A 16,672-nucleotide genomic window follows, 5' to 3' on the forward strand; every position below is an offset into this window, starting at 1 on the left:
CAAATAGAGTGAAACAAAACACATTAATACATAAGCCATGTCTGAAAATGTACAGCTCATGATGCTTTCTAAGACAACCTAAGGCCCTGAGCCCCAAAGCGCTGGAAATACAAGCCCTGCAACTCCCAACCCCAACCACCGGCCCTCCTTCCAGCCCAATTCCTATATCACTGAGGTCAGCAATCCTTGCAGAGAGATGGCCCAGACACTGCCTCTGCAGGGGCTACACTTGCATTTGAAACCTGTACTTATTGTCTTCTCCTATCAGAATGTGAGCAAAGATTGTTTTTCATTTCCATCCCCCATCCTTAGCACAGCATTTTGCACAAAGTATTTAATAATAAATACTTTATCATTCATTCCATACCTACAGCCCTCTAGCTCTCAACTGAGAGATAACAAGTGTGCTTTATTTATCATCAGTCTTTTGAACTGTAATGGAATAAGAAATGACATGTATGTGTACATGTATGTGTATGCCATGTACTGCATATGGAATGGGCTCACTCATCATTTCTGTTATTCAGGTCATTATATTCACTTAATGTTTACCTTTAAGCATATCAAAGCTTTCTCTTACTTCAGATTCTTACTGATTCTCCAGTTAATGCTCTCTGGTTCCTCAAATCACTCCCGAATTTCTTTACATGTGAACATGTTTTATTCCTCCCCCCAAATCCAAACACACACAGTGAAATGAATGGTGGAATGGAAGTTCCTTAAAGGCAGTAACAGCTGCATTTCTATGCAGGGGGCACGAGCATAGCCAGATATCTGGAGCATCTAGCATAGTACCTTGGACATAGTAAAGAGTTGTAAAATGTTGAACTAAATTTAAATGAAAAGATTTTCACGGAGAAGGTAGAATTTGATTTGGATCTTTTGAAGGATGGATATGATTTCATTAGGGAGAGATGATGGGGAAGGACATTCCAGTTACAGGCGTGGGAAAAGCACACACAAAAATGCTGTGGGAAGGAGTTTAATGGTATTTTCTTCTCTGTCTTTAATTCCTTTGAAATGATAAATTTAGTAGTAATAGAAATAAACACTTAAACACACAGGCAAAAACTAATTTCCCACGAAGCCACAAAGATCTATGATGTAAGTGTTTTTAACGTCTTTAAGGATTTTAACAAGATATAAAATTTAACAAAGTCGTATTTGCCCTGTTTGTCCATGCTTCCTTTAGAATTCTTTTCCTTCCATGTATTTTCTGTATATTGTCACTAATACAATAGCAACAACGTGAGGGCAATGAGGTAGATATATTGAAAGAAGAATCAATAAGGAAAGAACTGATTAGATGTGGTACGTAAGAACGTGAAAGATCACAAATTACACAGTGACTTTATACATGGGACAATGGATGAAGAGGCACACCACGGACAGAAGCGGAAAATTCAGAGGAGGAGCAGCTTGACAGGGACACGGATTGATATTTTGGGCACACTGAAGTTGTGGTACTGGCAGCACACTCAGATATAGATATCTCATAGACAATTAGAGAGACTGTTCTGAACTTAAGGGGAGGCAGAAGCTAAAAATATAGATTGGGTGTCAGCAAAAAAATAAATGACACTTGAAGCTACACGTGGATGAAATAGCTAAGGACCATAAAGAGAAAACAAAGGAAGTTGTCAAGGACAGAATTCTGGGAAACAAAATGACAAAGGATAGGGGAGAAGAAAGCAGGGCACAGTCGTGAACATCTCTGGCCACTTCAGTTTTGCTGTCCTCTGACTCTGACTCTCTAATATTTCTTATTCTATCATCGGGGATGCATGGGGGGTTCAGGGAGGACTAGCACCTCTGGTGGGAGGGCTGCTGAGCCGACCTCTCATGTCCACTTTTCACCCAACTCTCTCCAGTGACTCCAAGAAGCTCCAGCACGCAGCGGCCACACTCCATTAAAACCATCGTGACAGAAGGGCTAAATAAACCATCTTGAGGATAATTAACAAGCCTCCAACCTGTCAGTTAAGTTAGGGAGATGTCTACCCCAATCCTGTAAAGACTTCCCCTGGTAGAATGGGTGAATGAGAACAATTTGTTCCAATGGCCATGAAGGTGACTGGAGCAGGCACTGTGGAGCTCTTAAAGTTTAGTCAGACATCCAAGGTCATCCACTGCATCTGGGCCATCGCCAGTTGTCCTGACTTTTGTCTTCCCACTAGACTTCAATAACCATGGAAGAGACTGACAATTTGCACAACTCTGCCTCCAATCTAATTCATGTGCAAGTCACAAATCATCCTGTGATGTCATTCGTCCTCTTTGAAAAATGATTTGTATTACTGAATTTCTGAGTTCCATATCGTCTAGTGTTCATTTTGGGGTATGCACTATTGCTTTGCTAAGATTAAGGTTAATCCTCTGGTTTTTTTTTTAATTTTTCATTTAGAGTTTTAATTTTCCTTCTTTTTAATAATAAAAATTTTTTTAATAATTCCTTCTTTTTTTAGGTCTTCCCACCATTTAAGAGGTTCTTGTGGTTAATCCAGTCTCTTAGAGGTGTCTAACTGCAGCTTTTGCAAAATTATGCTCCTCTTTGGGAGTTTCCTACTAATATTTTTATTTCATAGTATTGTTGACTGTATTAATAGATTTTCTGTGGGGATTATTTTCCTTCTCTCTCTCTTCAAGCTCTTGTTGATTTTGATTTTAGTTTATTTGGTATGTTCTAATGTGACTGGCCATTCACTGAGAGGCTGGCTATTATGAAATATGCTTGGCCTGATGCAATTCCCACATGCACGTCAGAGGCTGCACAGGCATTCTATGACTATTTGCCTGTTCTCTTACTGTGCAGTAAGGAAAGGCTTTTTGACGGGCTTCTGATGCAGAATTAAGAATGCTTATAAAAGATCCCAATGACTCAACCTTGTTTTCCTTCCAGCTTAGCTGCACTGGAAGGAAGATGGCCAGCCTGCACATGCTCAAAAGCTCTCAGTGCCCAGCTCCCCAATTTCTAACTGTTCTGAAGGTTCTAAGGGAAAGATGGCCCCATACATGACTTCCCACCCAGACATCTTGTTAAAAGTCCCCCTACAAGACACTGGGACCAAAAAAAAAAGTTAGAAAGACAGGATAAGAACTAGAAAAATGTGGCATCCTATGGAATGAGCACAGAAGACCAAAGGTCACGTTGCAGGCCTCATCTCCCTTGTGTCTTTGAAGGCCGTCTAAGATCAGGTGAGCTTTTCTTGGCTACTAGATCATACCTTATGTAATACTTGGTTAGTGGGTTGTTTTTCCTAGAGAAATTGCTGCTTAGCTTTTATTTGTAAAGATGATTTGGGGAACTCAAATGTCAAACTTAATGTGATGAAATGTAACAGAAATATTAACTTCTCGAGTCTGCTTTATTATCTGTAAAATAAGGTGGTGGTTGTAGTCATAGCTGCCAAGGTCTCTTCCAGCTACAAATTTATGATCCTTGCTTGATCCCTCCTCACTGTTACCACCAGGAGAGACCACCATTCCGGTCAGTGGAGATCTTCTTGGACCCTGAGCCAGTCATTCCATTTGTCATTCAATCCTCCCAGATCTGCGTCACTCAATTCAACTCAACTTAATAACTATTTGTTAAGTGACTCAGACATGACACCTTGATAACCACGGAGACAACGGAGGACCCTGAGTCCAAGCAAGAAGCAAACTCAGGTTTTTATGACTCCAAATCCAATGTTCTCTCTCTACACCATGCAGCCCATAACATAACATAACATAACATGAACAAAATTAAATAAATACAAATTAATTTGAAGAGGGAGTGAGCAACGAAAACTTGTAGGGGGTGGGTATCAGTGAAGGTATCGAAAGTGAATTTTGAGGACGCATAAGTGGTCTGAGCTCAAGAGGGGAGGAGGTGGTACCTCCTAGGCATGGGGAACACCATGTGTTATGACTGAAGACAGGAAATAGAATGCTAAATTTTGGGAACAACTAACAGTTCAAGTTAATTAGAAGAGTAATGTGAAAAAGGAGGGTTTTTTGTTTTTATTTTTAACAGAGAGCCTTAAATGCCAGACTGAGAGTCTACACTGCATTCTAAGGCAACAGTGAACCACTGGAGATCTTTGAGTATGACACAGACTTCTTTCTTATTATTTTGGAAGCTGGGAAATTTATTTGGAGAAATTAGTTTGGAAGTTCTGTAGAGGATGAATGAGGGAGGAAAGTCTGTCTGGAAGCAGAGACCAGTTAGAAAGTTACTATGAAAGTCCAAGTGAGAGGTGACAAAGGCCTGAACTAAGTCAGTCACATAGTCATGTGAGTGGCTAAAATGGGAATCCATTCAAGAAATCTTGTAGAGGTAGAGTTAACAAGAACTGATAACTGACTGAAAATGGAGAGTGGGGTGGGGGAGAAAGAAGAGTCAAGGATGTGTTAGAATCTATTCCAGCTCTAGACAATTCACTGCTTAATTCTCTTTATAAATGCAACATACAGATAAAAGTACTGAACAGAGGCCCTAAATAATTACTAACATGTGTACCATACTTATAGCATGCTTTAAAGTGTTAAATCAACATTTCACAGCATGAACAAACTTTTGTTCTTTGTACAAGTCGATGACCACCTGACCTATGCAGGGTTGAGTCAAGGCCATGAAGAGCAGGATCCTATGCATGCAAACAAGTCCCAAATCAGCTAGGAGATGAATTTCATTCTCTCTTCACTTCTCCTTCTTTTACTCAATCAATCAATTACAATGCACAAAAAAAATTCCCAAGTGCAGACTTAGGAGGGGAAATAATAGGCAAGAAAGCATCCCTAGCGTAGCAGAGGTAAGCATTTTCCTACACAAAAGGGAAAAAGCTGGGGAGTCAACTTTGGAGCTGCTGGATCATCATAATCTTTTTTTTTTAATTTAATTTTTATTTTCAGTTTCAAGTTCTCTCCTTCCTTACACTCTCTCCCCCACTCACTGACAAAGCAAGAAATATGCTACCCATTATACATATGAAATCATGAAAAACATATTTCCATATCAGCCACATTTCAGAAAGAAAAAAAGAAAAGAAAGAAGAAAAAAATGTCTCAATTTACACTCTGAGACTATCAGTTTGGAGGACTGGAGGTGGATAGCAGTTTATATCATGAATCTTTCGGCGTTGTGGTGGATCACGGTATTGACTGGGGAAGGTGGCAGAGTGGATAGTGGGTAGACTGTTAGACCTGAGTTCATATTTGACCTGAAACAGTTTAACTACCTATGTGACCCTGGGCAAATCACTTAACCTTATTTGCCTCAATGTCTTTACCTATAATATGAGTTGAAGTAGGAAATGGCAAACCACTCCAGTGTCTTTGCCAAGAAAACCCCAAATGGGATCATGAAGACCTGGACATAGCAAGTAACTGGACAATAACTATGCTGAGAGAGTTACTGAGTCTTTCGGAGTTGATAACCTTCCCAATACTGCCGTTGCTATGTAGGTTGTTTGCCTGGTTCTGTTCAACTTGCTTTTCACCCAACTCTCATCCCAGGTCTTCCCAGGTTTTTCTGAAACCATCCTCCCTTCATCTTTTCTTAAGCACAATAGTATTTTGTCACATTCGTATACTGTTCAGCCATTACACAGTGGATGGGCATCCCTTAAGTTTCCAAGTCTTTGCCAGCATAAAATGAGCTGCTATAAATATTTTTCTACATATGGGTCCTTTTCCTTTCTTTATTGTCCTTGGGGTATGGACCTAGCAGAGGGATTGCTGGGTCAAAGGTATGCACAATTTTATAGCCTTTTGGGCATAGTTCCCAATTGTTCTCCAGAATGATTACACTAGTTCATAGTTTCACCAACAATGCATTAGTGTACCACTTTTCTCAAATTCCCTCCAACATCTGTCATTTTCTTTTCCTGCCATCTTAGCCAATCTGGCAGGTAAGAGGTGGTCCCCCAGAATTATTTTAAATTACATTTTTCTAATTATTAATGATTTAGAATATTTTTTCATATGACTATCTATAGCTTTGATTTTTTCTTCTGAAACCTTTCTGTTCACATCCTTTGACCATTTATCAACTGAGGAATGGCTCCCTATTTTATAAATCCGGCTTAGTTGTCTATATATTTGATATATGAGACCTTTATCAGAGAAAATTGCTGCAACTTTTTCCTCTAGTTTCTTGCTTTTCTTCTAATTTTGGCTGCATTGTTTTGTTTGTGCGAAACCAGTTTAATTTTGTAATATCAAAACTATCCACTTTACTTCCCACAAATCTATCTTTTGTTTGGTAATGAGCTCTTTCCTGATCCATAGATCTGATAGGTAATTCCTTCCATATTCCCTTAATTTATGGTATCACCCTTTATGTCTATATCACATACCCATTTTGACTTTATCTTGGTATATGGTGTGAGATGCTGATCTGCTGGGTCTAGTTTCTGCTAGACTACTTCCCAGTTTTCCCAGTGGTTTTTGTAAAATAGCAAATTCTTGCCCCAATAGTTGGTATATTTAGGTTTACCAGGCTATTGTGGTTATTTGCTTCTTTAGATTATATGTCCTTAATCTAGTCCACTGGTCAACCATCCTAATTCTTATCCACTACCATACTGTTTTGATGATTACCACTTGGTAATATAGTTTCAAATTTAGTACTGCTAGCCCTTCTTCCTTTTCCCCACCACTGACTCCCTTTGATATTCTTGAACTTTCATTACTCCAGATGAATTGATAATGTTTTTTTCTAGCTCTACAAAGTAATTCTTTGGCAAACTGATATGGAACTAAATAAGTAGATTTGGACAGGATTGTCATTTTTATTATGTTGGCTCTGCCTGTCCATGAGCAATTTATATTTTTCCAGTTATTTAGATCTGTCTTTGTGTGAAAAGTGCTTTGTGTTTTTATATAGTTCCTGTTTATGTTTTGAAAAGTAGATTCACAAGTATTTTATGTTGTCTGCAGTTATTTTGAATGGAATTTCTCTTCCTATCTCTTCCTGCTGGGGGGTTTTCCTGAGGGGGACGGGAGCAATACATAGAAATGTTGATGATTTGCGTGGATTTATTTATATCCTGCAACTTGACTGAAGTTGTTGTTTCAACTAGCTTTATGGCTGGCTCTCCAGCGTTCTTTAAGTATACCATCATACATCTGCAAAAGATGATAGTTCTTTCTTTGTGGCTGATGTTTATTCCTTCTGTTTCTTTTCTTTTTTGTCTTCCTGCTATAGGTAGCATTTCCAGTAAAGTTCTGAATAGTAACGGTGTTAATGGACAGTCTTGCTTCACTCCAGATCTTTTGGGAATATTTCTAGTTTATCCCAATTACAGATAATGGTGCCTCTTGGTTTATGATAGATATTACTTATTATTTGAAGAAAAGCTCCACTTACTCCCATGCTTTATAGCATTTTTTTAAAACAGGAATGGGTGTTACATTTTGTCAAAAGTTTTTTCTGTATCTACTGAAATGATCAAGTGAATTTTTTTTTTTTGGCTAATATGGTCAATTATGCTTATGATTTTCCTCATAGTGAATCAGCCCTGAATTCCTGCCATGAATCCAGCCTGATTACAGTGTACAGTCTTTGTGATATAGTACTGTGATTTCCTTTCCTAGTATCTTATTTCAAATTCTTGCATCAATATTCATTGGGGAAATTGGTCTACAGTTTTCTTTTTCTGTTTTGACTCTCCCTGGCTTAGGTATCAAAACCATATTTCTGTCACAGGAGGAGTGATTCTTTAAATATTTGGTAGAATTCACTTGTAAATCCATCTAAGTCTGTTATTTTCTTTTCTTAAGGAGTTCATTTTATTTAATTTTCTAAAATGGGGCTATTTAAATACTCTATTTTCTGTTCTGTTAATCAGGACAATTTACATTTTTATATAGTCATCCATTTAGTTAAAATTTGTCAGTTTTATTGGCATAGAGTTGGACAAAAGAGCTCCAAATAATTCCTGTTATTCCATTTTCATTGGTGACGAATTCATCTTTTTCATTTTTAATGCTGGTAATTTAGTATTCTTTTTTAAAAAAATCAAATTAGCCAATGATTTTTCTGTTATTAGGTTTTTCATAAAGCCAACTCCTAGTTGTTCGTTAGCAGCTGTGAAATTTTTAATTTATTTAATCTCTCTGTTGATTTTTCAGGATTTCTGTTTTCAGGAGCTTGTTTGATTTGTGGGTTTTTTAGATTTTTTAGTTGCATGACCAATTCCTCTCTTTTACTGATGAAAGTTTACAGCTCTAAAATTTCCCTCAGTCCTGTCTTGGCCACACTCCACAAATTTTGTTACATCATCTCATTGCTGTCTTTATCTTTAATGAAATTATTGTTTCTATGATTCTATGGTTTTTGCTCTACCTATTCTTTTGGATGGGGTTATTTAGTTTGCAACTGATTTTTAATCTATGCTTCAAAGGACACTTAAAGAATACAATTTTTATTGCATTCTGGTCAGAAAATGGTATATGGAATATTTCTGCTTTTCTGCTTTTGTTTGTTTCCAATTTTCCCCCTTGAATTCTCATTTCATTAAAAAAAAAAATTTAAACTCTTGCATCGCATCTTCCAAGAATTCTAGCTGAATACTTGTGCCCAAGCTGTTATTTTTATTGGAGGCTTTGCTTGCAGAAGTTTTGGAGACATTTTCTTCTTTTGGGTTTGGGTCTTGAGTGTCCCTGCTGCCAGAAGTTTTTTGGTGACGTTCTTTTTTTTTTTTTTTTCACTTGTTTACTATTTTAGCCTAATTTCTGACTCCAGACTTTGTTGGTTTTAGGCTCACTTCTGGATAGGAAGGAAAGTTTGCTTTGGTGCTGCTGCTATTTTTTGGGGGGGGAGGGACTGAATGTCGTGTTATTCCAGTCTCTCAGGGAGAGATCAGCCTGGAAAGCTCAAGATTTCAGTTTTCTTTTTTCTTTCAGTGCTCTCAGAGTCTGACCACTGGTCCCTTGGTCTAAGCTCTGCAAGTTCTTTACCTAGGTTTACATCTGAGCTGTAACATTAAACTGCACACCAAAGTGTCAAAGGAATGGCTCTTATCTCTCACCCCAAATAAACAATCCATTGCCCTATCTTATCCTTTCTGCCATCATAATGCTTCTTTTATATATCATATCCCATTCTTTCTCCTCACATAGCCATCTCCCTGGCTCAGGCTCTCATTACCTCTTGCCCAGTCTATTGCAAAAGCCATCTAGCTGATCTCCCCGCCTAAAGTCTTCTCCCACTCCAATCCATCCTCTCCTCAGCTGCCAAAGCAGTTCCTCTCAAAGCAGTTTTGACCATGTCCCTCCACTACTGTGTAGGCTCTAGCTACTCTCTGTCATCTCCAGGATCAAACATAAAGGCCTCTGTTATCATTTAGCATCTCCTTACACTCTTCCTCCCCGCGATCCAGACTTTGTGGTCCATCTGCCCTCCATCACCGTCTCAGTGCCTTTGCCCTGGCGGTCTGCACACGTGCTGGGCACTTTTCCCCCTCGTCACTGCCTCTTATTTCCCTGGCTTCCTTCAAGACTCAGTTTGAATCTCACCTCTGGCAAGAGGCCTTCATTGATTACATCCCTCCACTTAACTCACTCCAGTTACTGCCTCCCCTCTGAAATTACCTTTCATCTACTCCATATAAATCTTGTATATTCCCATCGTAAGCTATCTCCTCCATTACAATGTGAGTTTCTTGAGGGGAAGGACTAATATGGCATCCTTTGTGTCCTGGTTCTTGCCTCAATTGTAATAAACGTGACTGACAGACTATGTTATTTGTGTACGTCCTGATGTCATGAGTCATGTTCCCAGTATGTGATCAGGAAGTATACAATTTATTTTTTTAATCTCCCTTAGTACAGTGTCCTTTATGTAGAAGGTACCTGGTAAATATGTGAATCAAGCTGCATAATCTTACTGTGTATGAGAAAAATGCAAGGTATTATTTTAAGCCTCATGGATATGGACACAACAGCTGGAGTTCAAATTAGTTCAAAATTAATTAAAAAACAAATGTATGATCCATAAACAAGAGATCTTAAAACATCTTGGATAATGACACAAAGAAACTGGTACAAATGCCAAAATTTATACATATTCAACAATTGAGTACTTACGCTTTAAGGTCATCTAGTGGCAAAGCATCTGACAATTTTACTTCCTGAAATTCAGTTCCTAATTCTGCATCTTCTAAGTCTCCATCCAGCTCTGATGAACTTGAAGACATTTTTCACAATGAAGAAATCTGAAAGCAAAGAAAATTAACATAATTTCCATAATATTACATTGTTTGAAACCTAGTGAAGATAGCTTGTGTGAAATATTGATTATAATGCTAATTTCAAAACCCTTAAAATGTAAAGCAAAGATTTTTTTTAGGATGCTATTAAGTTTATAGAATTTCATATAATAGCAAACTGTGTTATTAATAAGATAACTGGATTAGGAAATAGAGGAACCAGATTCTATAATCCCTGCTTAATTTTTAACTAGCTGGGTGACCTTGGACAACTCATTTATGCTATCTGTTCTTTATTGGTAAAATGAAGGGCTTAGATTAATGAGGTTTAAGAGCCTTTCCAGCCCTGACATTCTATGACTAAGACATGGCATGGTGGAAAAAGCCTCATATTTAAGAGTCAAAAATTCTCGGTCTGTATTCCAGGAGGAAGCACTTCTAGTGGTATGATCAAGTTTGACCATATTTAATAGCTGTATGACTATGGAAAAGTCATTTAACTTCTTGGAGTCTCCGTTTACTTATCTGTCAAGAAAAAAAATACTTGCACAGCTGAGATTCAAATGCAAAGAGGTGATAACAGAAACCATGAGAGCGGAGGAGATCACCGTGTGAAGAGACCTAGAACCAGAGGTTACAGGTACAATCCAGCAAACTCTGAAAAACTTGCACCCTAAATATTAACGGATTAATATGAATTTCCATTTCTCGTTTTCACAGAATCATGGAACTTCAGCATCTGCACTTCAGAAGCTATCCAAACCTATACCTTCAGAAAATCCCAACAACATATCTGAAAATGCTCATCCTCCTGCCTTAGCCAGCTCTGGAAACAACTCATTGTACTTTAGGACACTTCTAAACACGGAGGCCTAGGAACTTATTTTTTTAAAAAAATATTTCTATGGCAAGATGACTGGTTTCTTTGGTTATCCTATGTATTTTAAAACATTCTGGGAAGGGTCCACAAGCTTGGCCAGACCGCCAAGACGGGGTCCAGGACAACAGGAAATGTTATGAACGCCTGCTTGGACTGGTTAATAGGTTTTTGTTACATTGTTATTACTAAGAAGAATAACTAGTATTTATAGAGAGCTTTAAGTTTGAGAAGCTTTTCACAAATACCTTGATTCTCACAACAACCCCGAAGGCAGGTGCTACTATAATCCCCAACTTAAGGTGAACAAACTCCAGCTGGGAGAGGCTGAGACTTGGCCGTGGTGACACAATTATTACCTGTTTGAGGCAGGATTTAAATTCAGGTATTCCTGGCTCCAAACCCAGCCCTCCCATTCATGGCACCACCTACATTATTATTCCCTTATATATATAGCCCAGCTCTGCCACTTTATTCCATGGGACTTTGGCCAAGTCAGCCCACTTAAGCGGGCCCTGGTTAGCCCACCTGTAAGACAAAGGGGCTGGCCCGGAGGACCTCCCAGACCCCCGCCAGCTAACTCGGACCTCTCTGGACCTTCTTTCCCTATGACAGCTTCCAGTTCTCCGGGAAGTAAAGTAAAACAAGCCAGCCCCTCCTTCCCACTGGACACCCCTAAGTCACCAGCCTCAGTTTCCTCGTTTGTAAAATAGGGATAAAGAAGCACCGAGCTCCGGGCCTTCCAGGACCCTCTGAGCCTGTGTCTGCCATAATGACAGTGAAGCTAAGAACGGCCACCATGTAACCTAGTGTTTGCTACAATGTGGCTGACAATTATCATCCGTTATCCAGACGAGCAAACTGGGCCAAACGGAGGTGAAGTGACTTGCTCAGGGTCACACGCAGCCCGGTGTCTGAGGCTGGATTCGAACCCGGCTCTTCCTTCCTTCCTCCCACCGGGCAGCTCCCGATCGGGGGGACATTTCCGGACCCCCCCAGGCTTTACCTCTCACTTCCTGGCCGCACTCGGAAGGGGCCTCCCACGGGCCCCTCTGCCTCGATCCTCACGGCCAGCCGCGACCGGAACCGGAGGGATCTCGCCTTGGCCGGATTGGGGGATTTTTTTCTTTTTCTCTTTTTTTTCTTTCCTTCTTTCCAAAGTCCGGTCCCCGGATCTGGAGACTCATGGGCAGCGCGGGGATGGATGAAGGCAGCCTCGAGCTTGCGCTTCGGGGAGGAGGGAAGCAAGGGCTCGGAGGTGGGAGATGACGGGCTCCAAGTTTTTATTTCATAATGAAAACAGGTCCAGGGGCATCAACAAAAAAAAGGCTCGGTGGTGGTAACTGACGACGATGGCGGGGGACAAAAGCGGCGGCGTTCGCGGGGTCAGCCCGAGGAGCAGCTTCTTCCACGTGTGTCCGTCAGCCTCCGCATCTGCCCCTCGTGCCGGGGCGCAGAGGGGACCAACGTTGACGGCAAGTGCCCCGGCCCTCCCGCAGCCCCCTCAAGCCTCTGCGGCCGGGCTGCCAGCAGCCTCGGCTACCGCGCGTGCGCGCGTTGTCCCCGCTGCCTAGCAATCCCGGGAGGCCCCTCCCCCTCGGTAGCTCTGACGACTCAGCTCCGGAAGGTGTCAATAAAGTTTGTACTACGGGTCGCCGGAGGTGTTCCGCGCACGCGTCGCTCTTCGGATAAGGCTGTCCTGACCGGGCCGCCGTAGAAAGCCTTTCCGCGGTGGGCGGGGCTAAACCGAGGTGACCCCCCCCAAGCCGGATCCGCCGCCGCAGCCAGCAACATGTTCAAGGTGAGCAGCTGTCGCTCCCTGCGCCCCCGCTGCGGGCTGCCGGGGCCCAGCTCCGGGTGCTGCCAGGGCCCGGGGCCCAGCGCCGGGGCCCAGCGCCGGGTGCTGCCAGGGCCGGCGGACCGCGCTCGAAGCGCCCAAGTCCCCTCCCCCCACGTGCGCACGCCTGACTCGTGGAGTGTCGAGAGCCGGCGCCTGGAGGAGGGCCAAGCGCTTTGCCCCTACTACTTCTTTTGGGCCTCGAAACAATCCGTCGAGGGAGGGGGCTCTGGTTAGGCTCCTGATAACCAGCCCCCGACCTGCCTTTGCAGCAACTCCTCACCCATCTCCCGGTTCCTCCTGCCTCTCCACCTGTGCCCTGGCCGTGCCCCCTGCCTGTCATGCCCTCCCTGCTCATCACAGCCCCTCCTTGGATTCCCTGGTTTCCTTTTAAGATACTGATCAAGTGTTCTCTTTCCTAGACCCTCCCTCCCTCCCTCCCTCCCTCCCTCCAATCAGGGTATTTACTCTAGCCGGCTTGGTGCTTGGAGCCTCCTGCCTGGAGCTCACAGCCAGCCTCCCACGCTGAATGGCTTGTTGACCCTGATCGATTGAACTTTAGTGTGGTGATAATCAATAGCACCCATCCCTCGGCGTGGTTGTGCTGATCATGCATGTGCGAACACTGCAGATCTTAAAAGTGCTAGAGAAATGCAAGCTGTTGCGGTTACATTAGTGCCTGGCTGTTACGGCTACTTTGTATACACCTGGATATTTACAAATTTCCCCTCCTTTGGAATTGTAAGCTCCTCAAGGTTGAGGTTAATTCGCTTTGTTATCCCCAGTGCTGGAACCAATTAGGCGTTCAGCAAGGGCTGATTGGATTTATAAAGTGAACAAACTGACACCGGGGTTGGAAAAGCTGGCCCTACTGACTGCAAGTTTAGCCCTTGGTTCTCTAGTCTGAGCAGGAGAGACACAGAGAAATGTGCGTGTGCGTGCACGTGTTTGTATACGTCTGCATATTTATTTATACGTGTATATCGTATACACGTGTACATGCATAGTGTATGTTTATGTAAAACTGTATGTGTATGTATGTAAAATACACCTGAAACTCACGTCTCCCTGAAGTGCCATCATGGTACTGAGTCACTGTCTGGAGTAAAAGCTTCTGAAATTGAAACGTTCATGGCTACTCCAAGGCCACAAGCGTTAATTAAGCACTAACCCTGAGTTATTTGTATGTACCTGTGCTAGGGAAGACAGAGACCACAGGAAAAACAGCCCGTCCTGAAAGGACTCTTATTCTTCTATGCTAAGCTATTATATACTAGGCATATATACCCTAGAGGTATTTCACCCCTTTGTGGGATCAGTTAAGCACTTATTTAATTTAGGTTCCCAAAGTGGGCAATGCTGCCCCTTGGGGGTGCTGGATCCATGGGGGAGAGGGACTGAATAAAAATAAGGGAGCCAGAGAAGCCGAAGGAAAGAAGAGAAGAAAAATTTGAAAATCCTTTCAATTTTCATCTCTTGTGTAATATAGTTAAAGTTGTAGTAATTATATTGTGTTCTAAATAAACACGTAAAATGCAAATTATAACCGATCAGTGATCAAGTCTTCAGACAGGTCTTAACAAGTAAGTGTTGGCAGTGAGGGAAGCCTGGAACGCATTGGCAGGAATATATGCAGGTAGTGACTTGTTTACAGTATGATAGTATACAGTTACATAATGCAATATTGTGTTATCAGAATTTCAATGCAGGAAAAAACCATAAGTTTACAATAAATTATTAAATTTATGATGCTTTTTTTAAAAAGAATTTATAGTTTTTCAAAATGATGTGGTTTTTTTTTTTAAAGAAAACCATTAAAGGGTTAAAGAAAGTAGATTTCTAGGGGGGTGCTGAGTAATTTTTTTTTTTAAAGGGAACAGTAAGGCAGATAAAGTTTGGGAACCTTTGGAATCTCGACACATCTCTCCAATAAACGATCCAGAGAAGTCAAACAGCCCCTCTTAAGGTGGTTACATTTTACCTGGCAGAACATACCTAAATAGGTATACACAAAGCAAAGCAAAATTGGGGAGAGGGAGGAGCAGAGTAGTAGAAGGTGAGGAGATTAGGAAAGACTTTGTGTAATAGGTATAGCTGAAGTTGGAAACAAGGGATCCTAAGAGGTGAGGTAGAAGTGTATTGGAGGTATGGTGGTAAAGCCAGCACAGAGATGGGAGAGTTTGGGAAGTGGAATAATGTATGATACGGTTAGAAAGATAGGTTGAGGCCAGGTTGTGAAGGTATTTAAAAGCTAAACATTAAATTATGTTTATTGGGGAGCCATTGAAGTTTTGAGTAGTGACATGGTTAGGCCGGTACTTGAGGAAAATTACATTGGCAACTCTGCATGGAGAATGGATTGGAAAATAGGAGAACTGATACAGGGAAACCGATTGGGACTCTTAAGTCTTCCAGGAGAGAAGCCATATGGGTGAACTAGTGTGAAGTGTGAGCTGTGTGAAGAGAGAGGATAAGAGTTGTGAGATATGGAGGAGAAGGGGCAAGACTTAGCCCCTCTGAGTCAAGGAGAAGGCCTAGGTTGGGAACCTAAATGACTGGAAGAATGGTGCTCTAGAAAAACGGGAAGTTGGGGAGGGTGATGCTTTCAGGGAAAGACTTCAAGTCCAATTTGGGGCATGCTGAATGTGAAATGTACAAAGATATTTGAGTTAAAATCCTGCTTCTCTGTATTGGGTCTGTGGACTGAGCTAGTCACTTTTAACCTCCCTGAGCCTATGGACAATGGATTCTGACTACTTACCTCATGAAAGTTGTTGTGAAAAGAATGGGGCATAAATTTATAGTTCCATATAAATTTGAATTGTAGTTCACATTGATAAAAACACTCAAAGGAGCCATAATATCATTGGGTGAACCCAGGTCACAGTGTAACTTTGGGAATCACTTAAAGGAAAAGAATCATGAGTCTGGTTCTGGAGCCTCTTAGCTACTTAATCTGCTTATGAAAAATGAACCTCTGGGCCAATTACTGAGACCAGACCTGAAGACTTGCCAGCATGGTAGGACCGCACAGTCTTTGACAACCTAGAGAACTTGAGAGTACAACATCAGTGGAGAAATCAGGCAGTCCACAAACATTGTGTCTGCTGAGCCTAAGCAGTGGGATTCCAAAAAACGGAAATGAATTAGTCGTTGCCCACAAAGCAATAATATTCTATCAGGGACAACAAGGTGTTCCCACATAAGTAAATACAAAATATGTGTAAAGTAATGGCATGTGAGGAAATATGAAACTAGAAAGGAGCTAGGGATTTTTAGATGAGAAAGGGTTGCATCCCAGGAATGGAATAACAGCCTGAGGAAAGGTGTGGAAGCAGGAGATGGAGTGGCCTGCACATGGAACAATCCATAGGCTACTTGGACTAGACTGTGCATGAGAAGAAGTCACATGTAACACACCTGGACAAGCAGGCTGCCGTCAGATTGGGAGGAGCTCTGAATTCCAAACAGGAATTCGGCATTTTTGTCCTCTTGGCAGTAAGGAGATACCGTTTTGAGCAGGAAAGTGGGATTATCATCAGACCTGTGCTTTAGGAAAATTATTTTGACAGCTGTGTGCAGGATGGATTGGAGAATGGAGAACTTCAAGGCAGGGGCCCCAAGCCTGGTGACCACATCTGATGAAAGAAAAGAGGTCCAATGACAACAGTGGAGTTGGAAAGAATAACAAAACATGCCAAATTGAATGCTGTAAAAACCATGATTTCCTGACTCAGTTGACCCCAAACAGGCGAGAAGGGCCCC

The 16,672-nt window shown here is 41.6% G+C and overlaps 2 protein-coding genes across 4 annotated transcripts in view; one reads left to right on the forward strand and one right to left on the reverse strand.

Moving 5' to 3' along the window:
* C5HXorf58 (chromosome 5 CXorf58 homolog) overlaps window positions 1-12,213 on the reverse strand; it is an 82,483-nt gene extending 70,270 nt beyond the window's left edge. For both annotated transcript variants that reach the window (XM_072615264.1, XM_072615258.1), the window contains exons 1-2: window positions 12,077-12,213; window positions 10,072-10,199 (exon numbers count right to left, since the gene is read on the reverse strand). In XM_072615264.1, the coding sequence (XP_072471365.1) occupies window positions 10,072-10,181 (110 nt within the window). In that variant the 5' untranslated portion in view covers window positions 10,182-10,199; window positions 12,077-12,213. The remainder of the gene's footprint in view (window positions 1-10,071; window positions 10,200-12,076) is intronic.
* Window positions 12,214-12,755: 542 nt separating this feature from the next.
* The window catches only part of APOO (apolipoprotein O), an 85,938-nt gene continuing 82,021 nt past the window's right edge, over window positions 12,756-16,672 (forward strand). The window contains exon 1 of one of the 2 annotated variants that reach the window (XM_072615267.1): window positions 12,756-12,871. In XM_072615267.1, the coding sequence (XP_072471368.1) occupies window positions 12,863-12,871 (9 nt within the window). In that variant the 5' untranslated portion in view covers window positions 12,756-12,862. The remainder of the gene's footprint in view (window positions 12,872-16,672) is intronic. The other variant, XM_072615266.1, reaches the window with a different exon arrangement.

Source organism: Notamacropus eugenii, chromosome 5 (assembly GCF_028372415.1).
Source record: "Notamacropus eugenii isolate mMacEug1 chromosome 5, mMacEug1.pri_v2, whole genome shotgun sequence".
Classification (NCBI taxonomy): Eukaryota; Metazoa; Chordata; class Mammalia; order Diprotodontia; family Macropodidae; genus Notamacropus; species Notamacropus eugenii.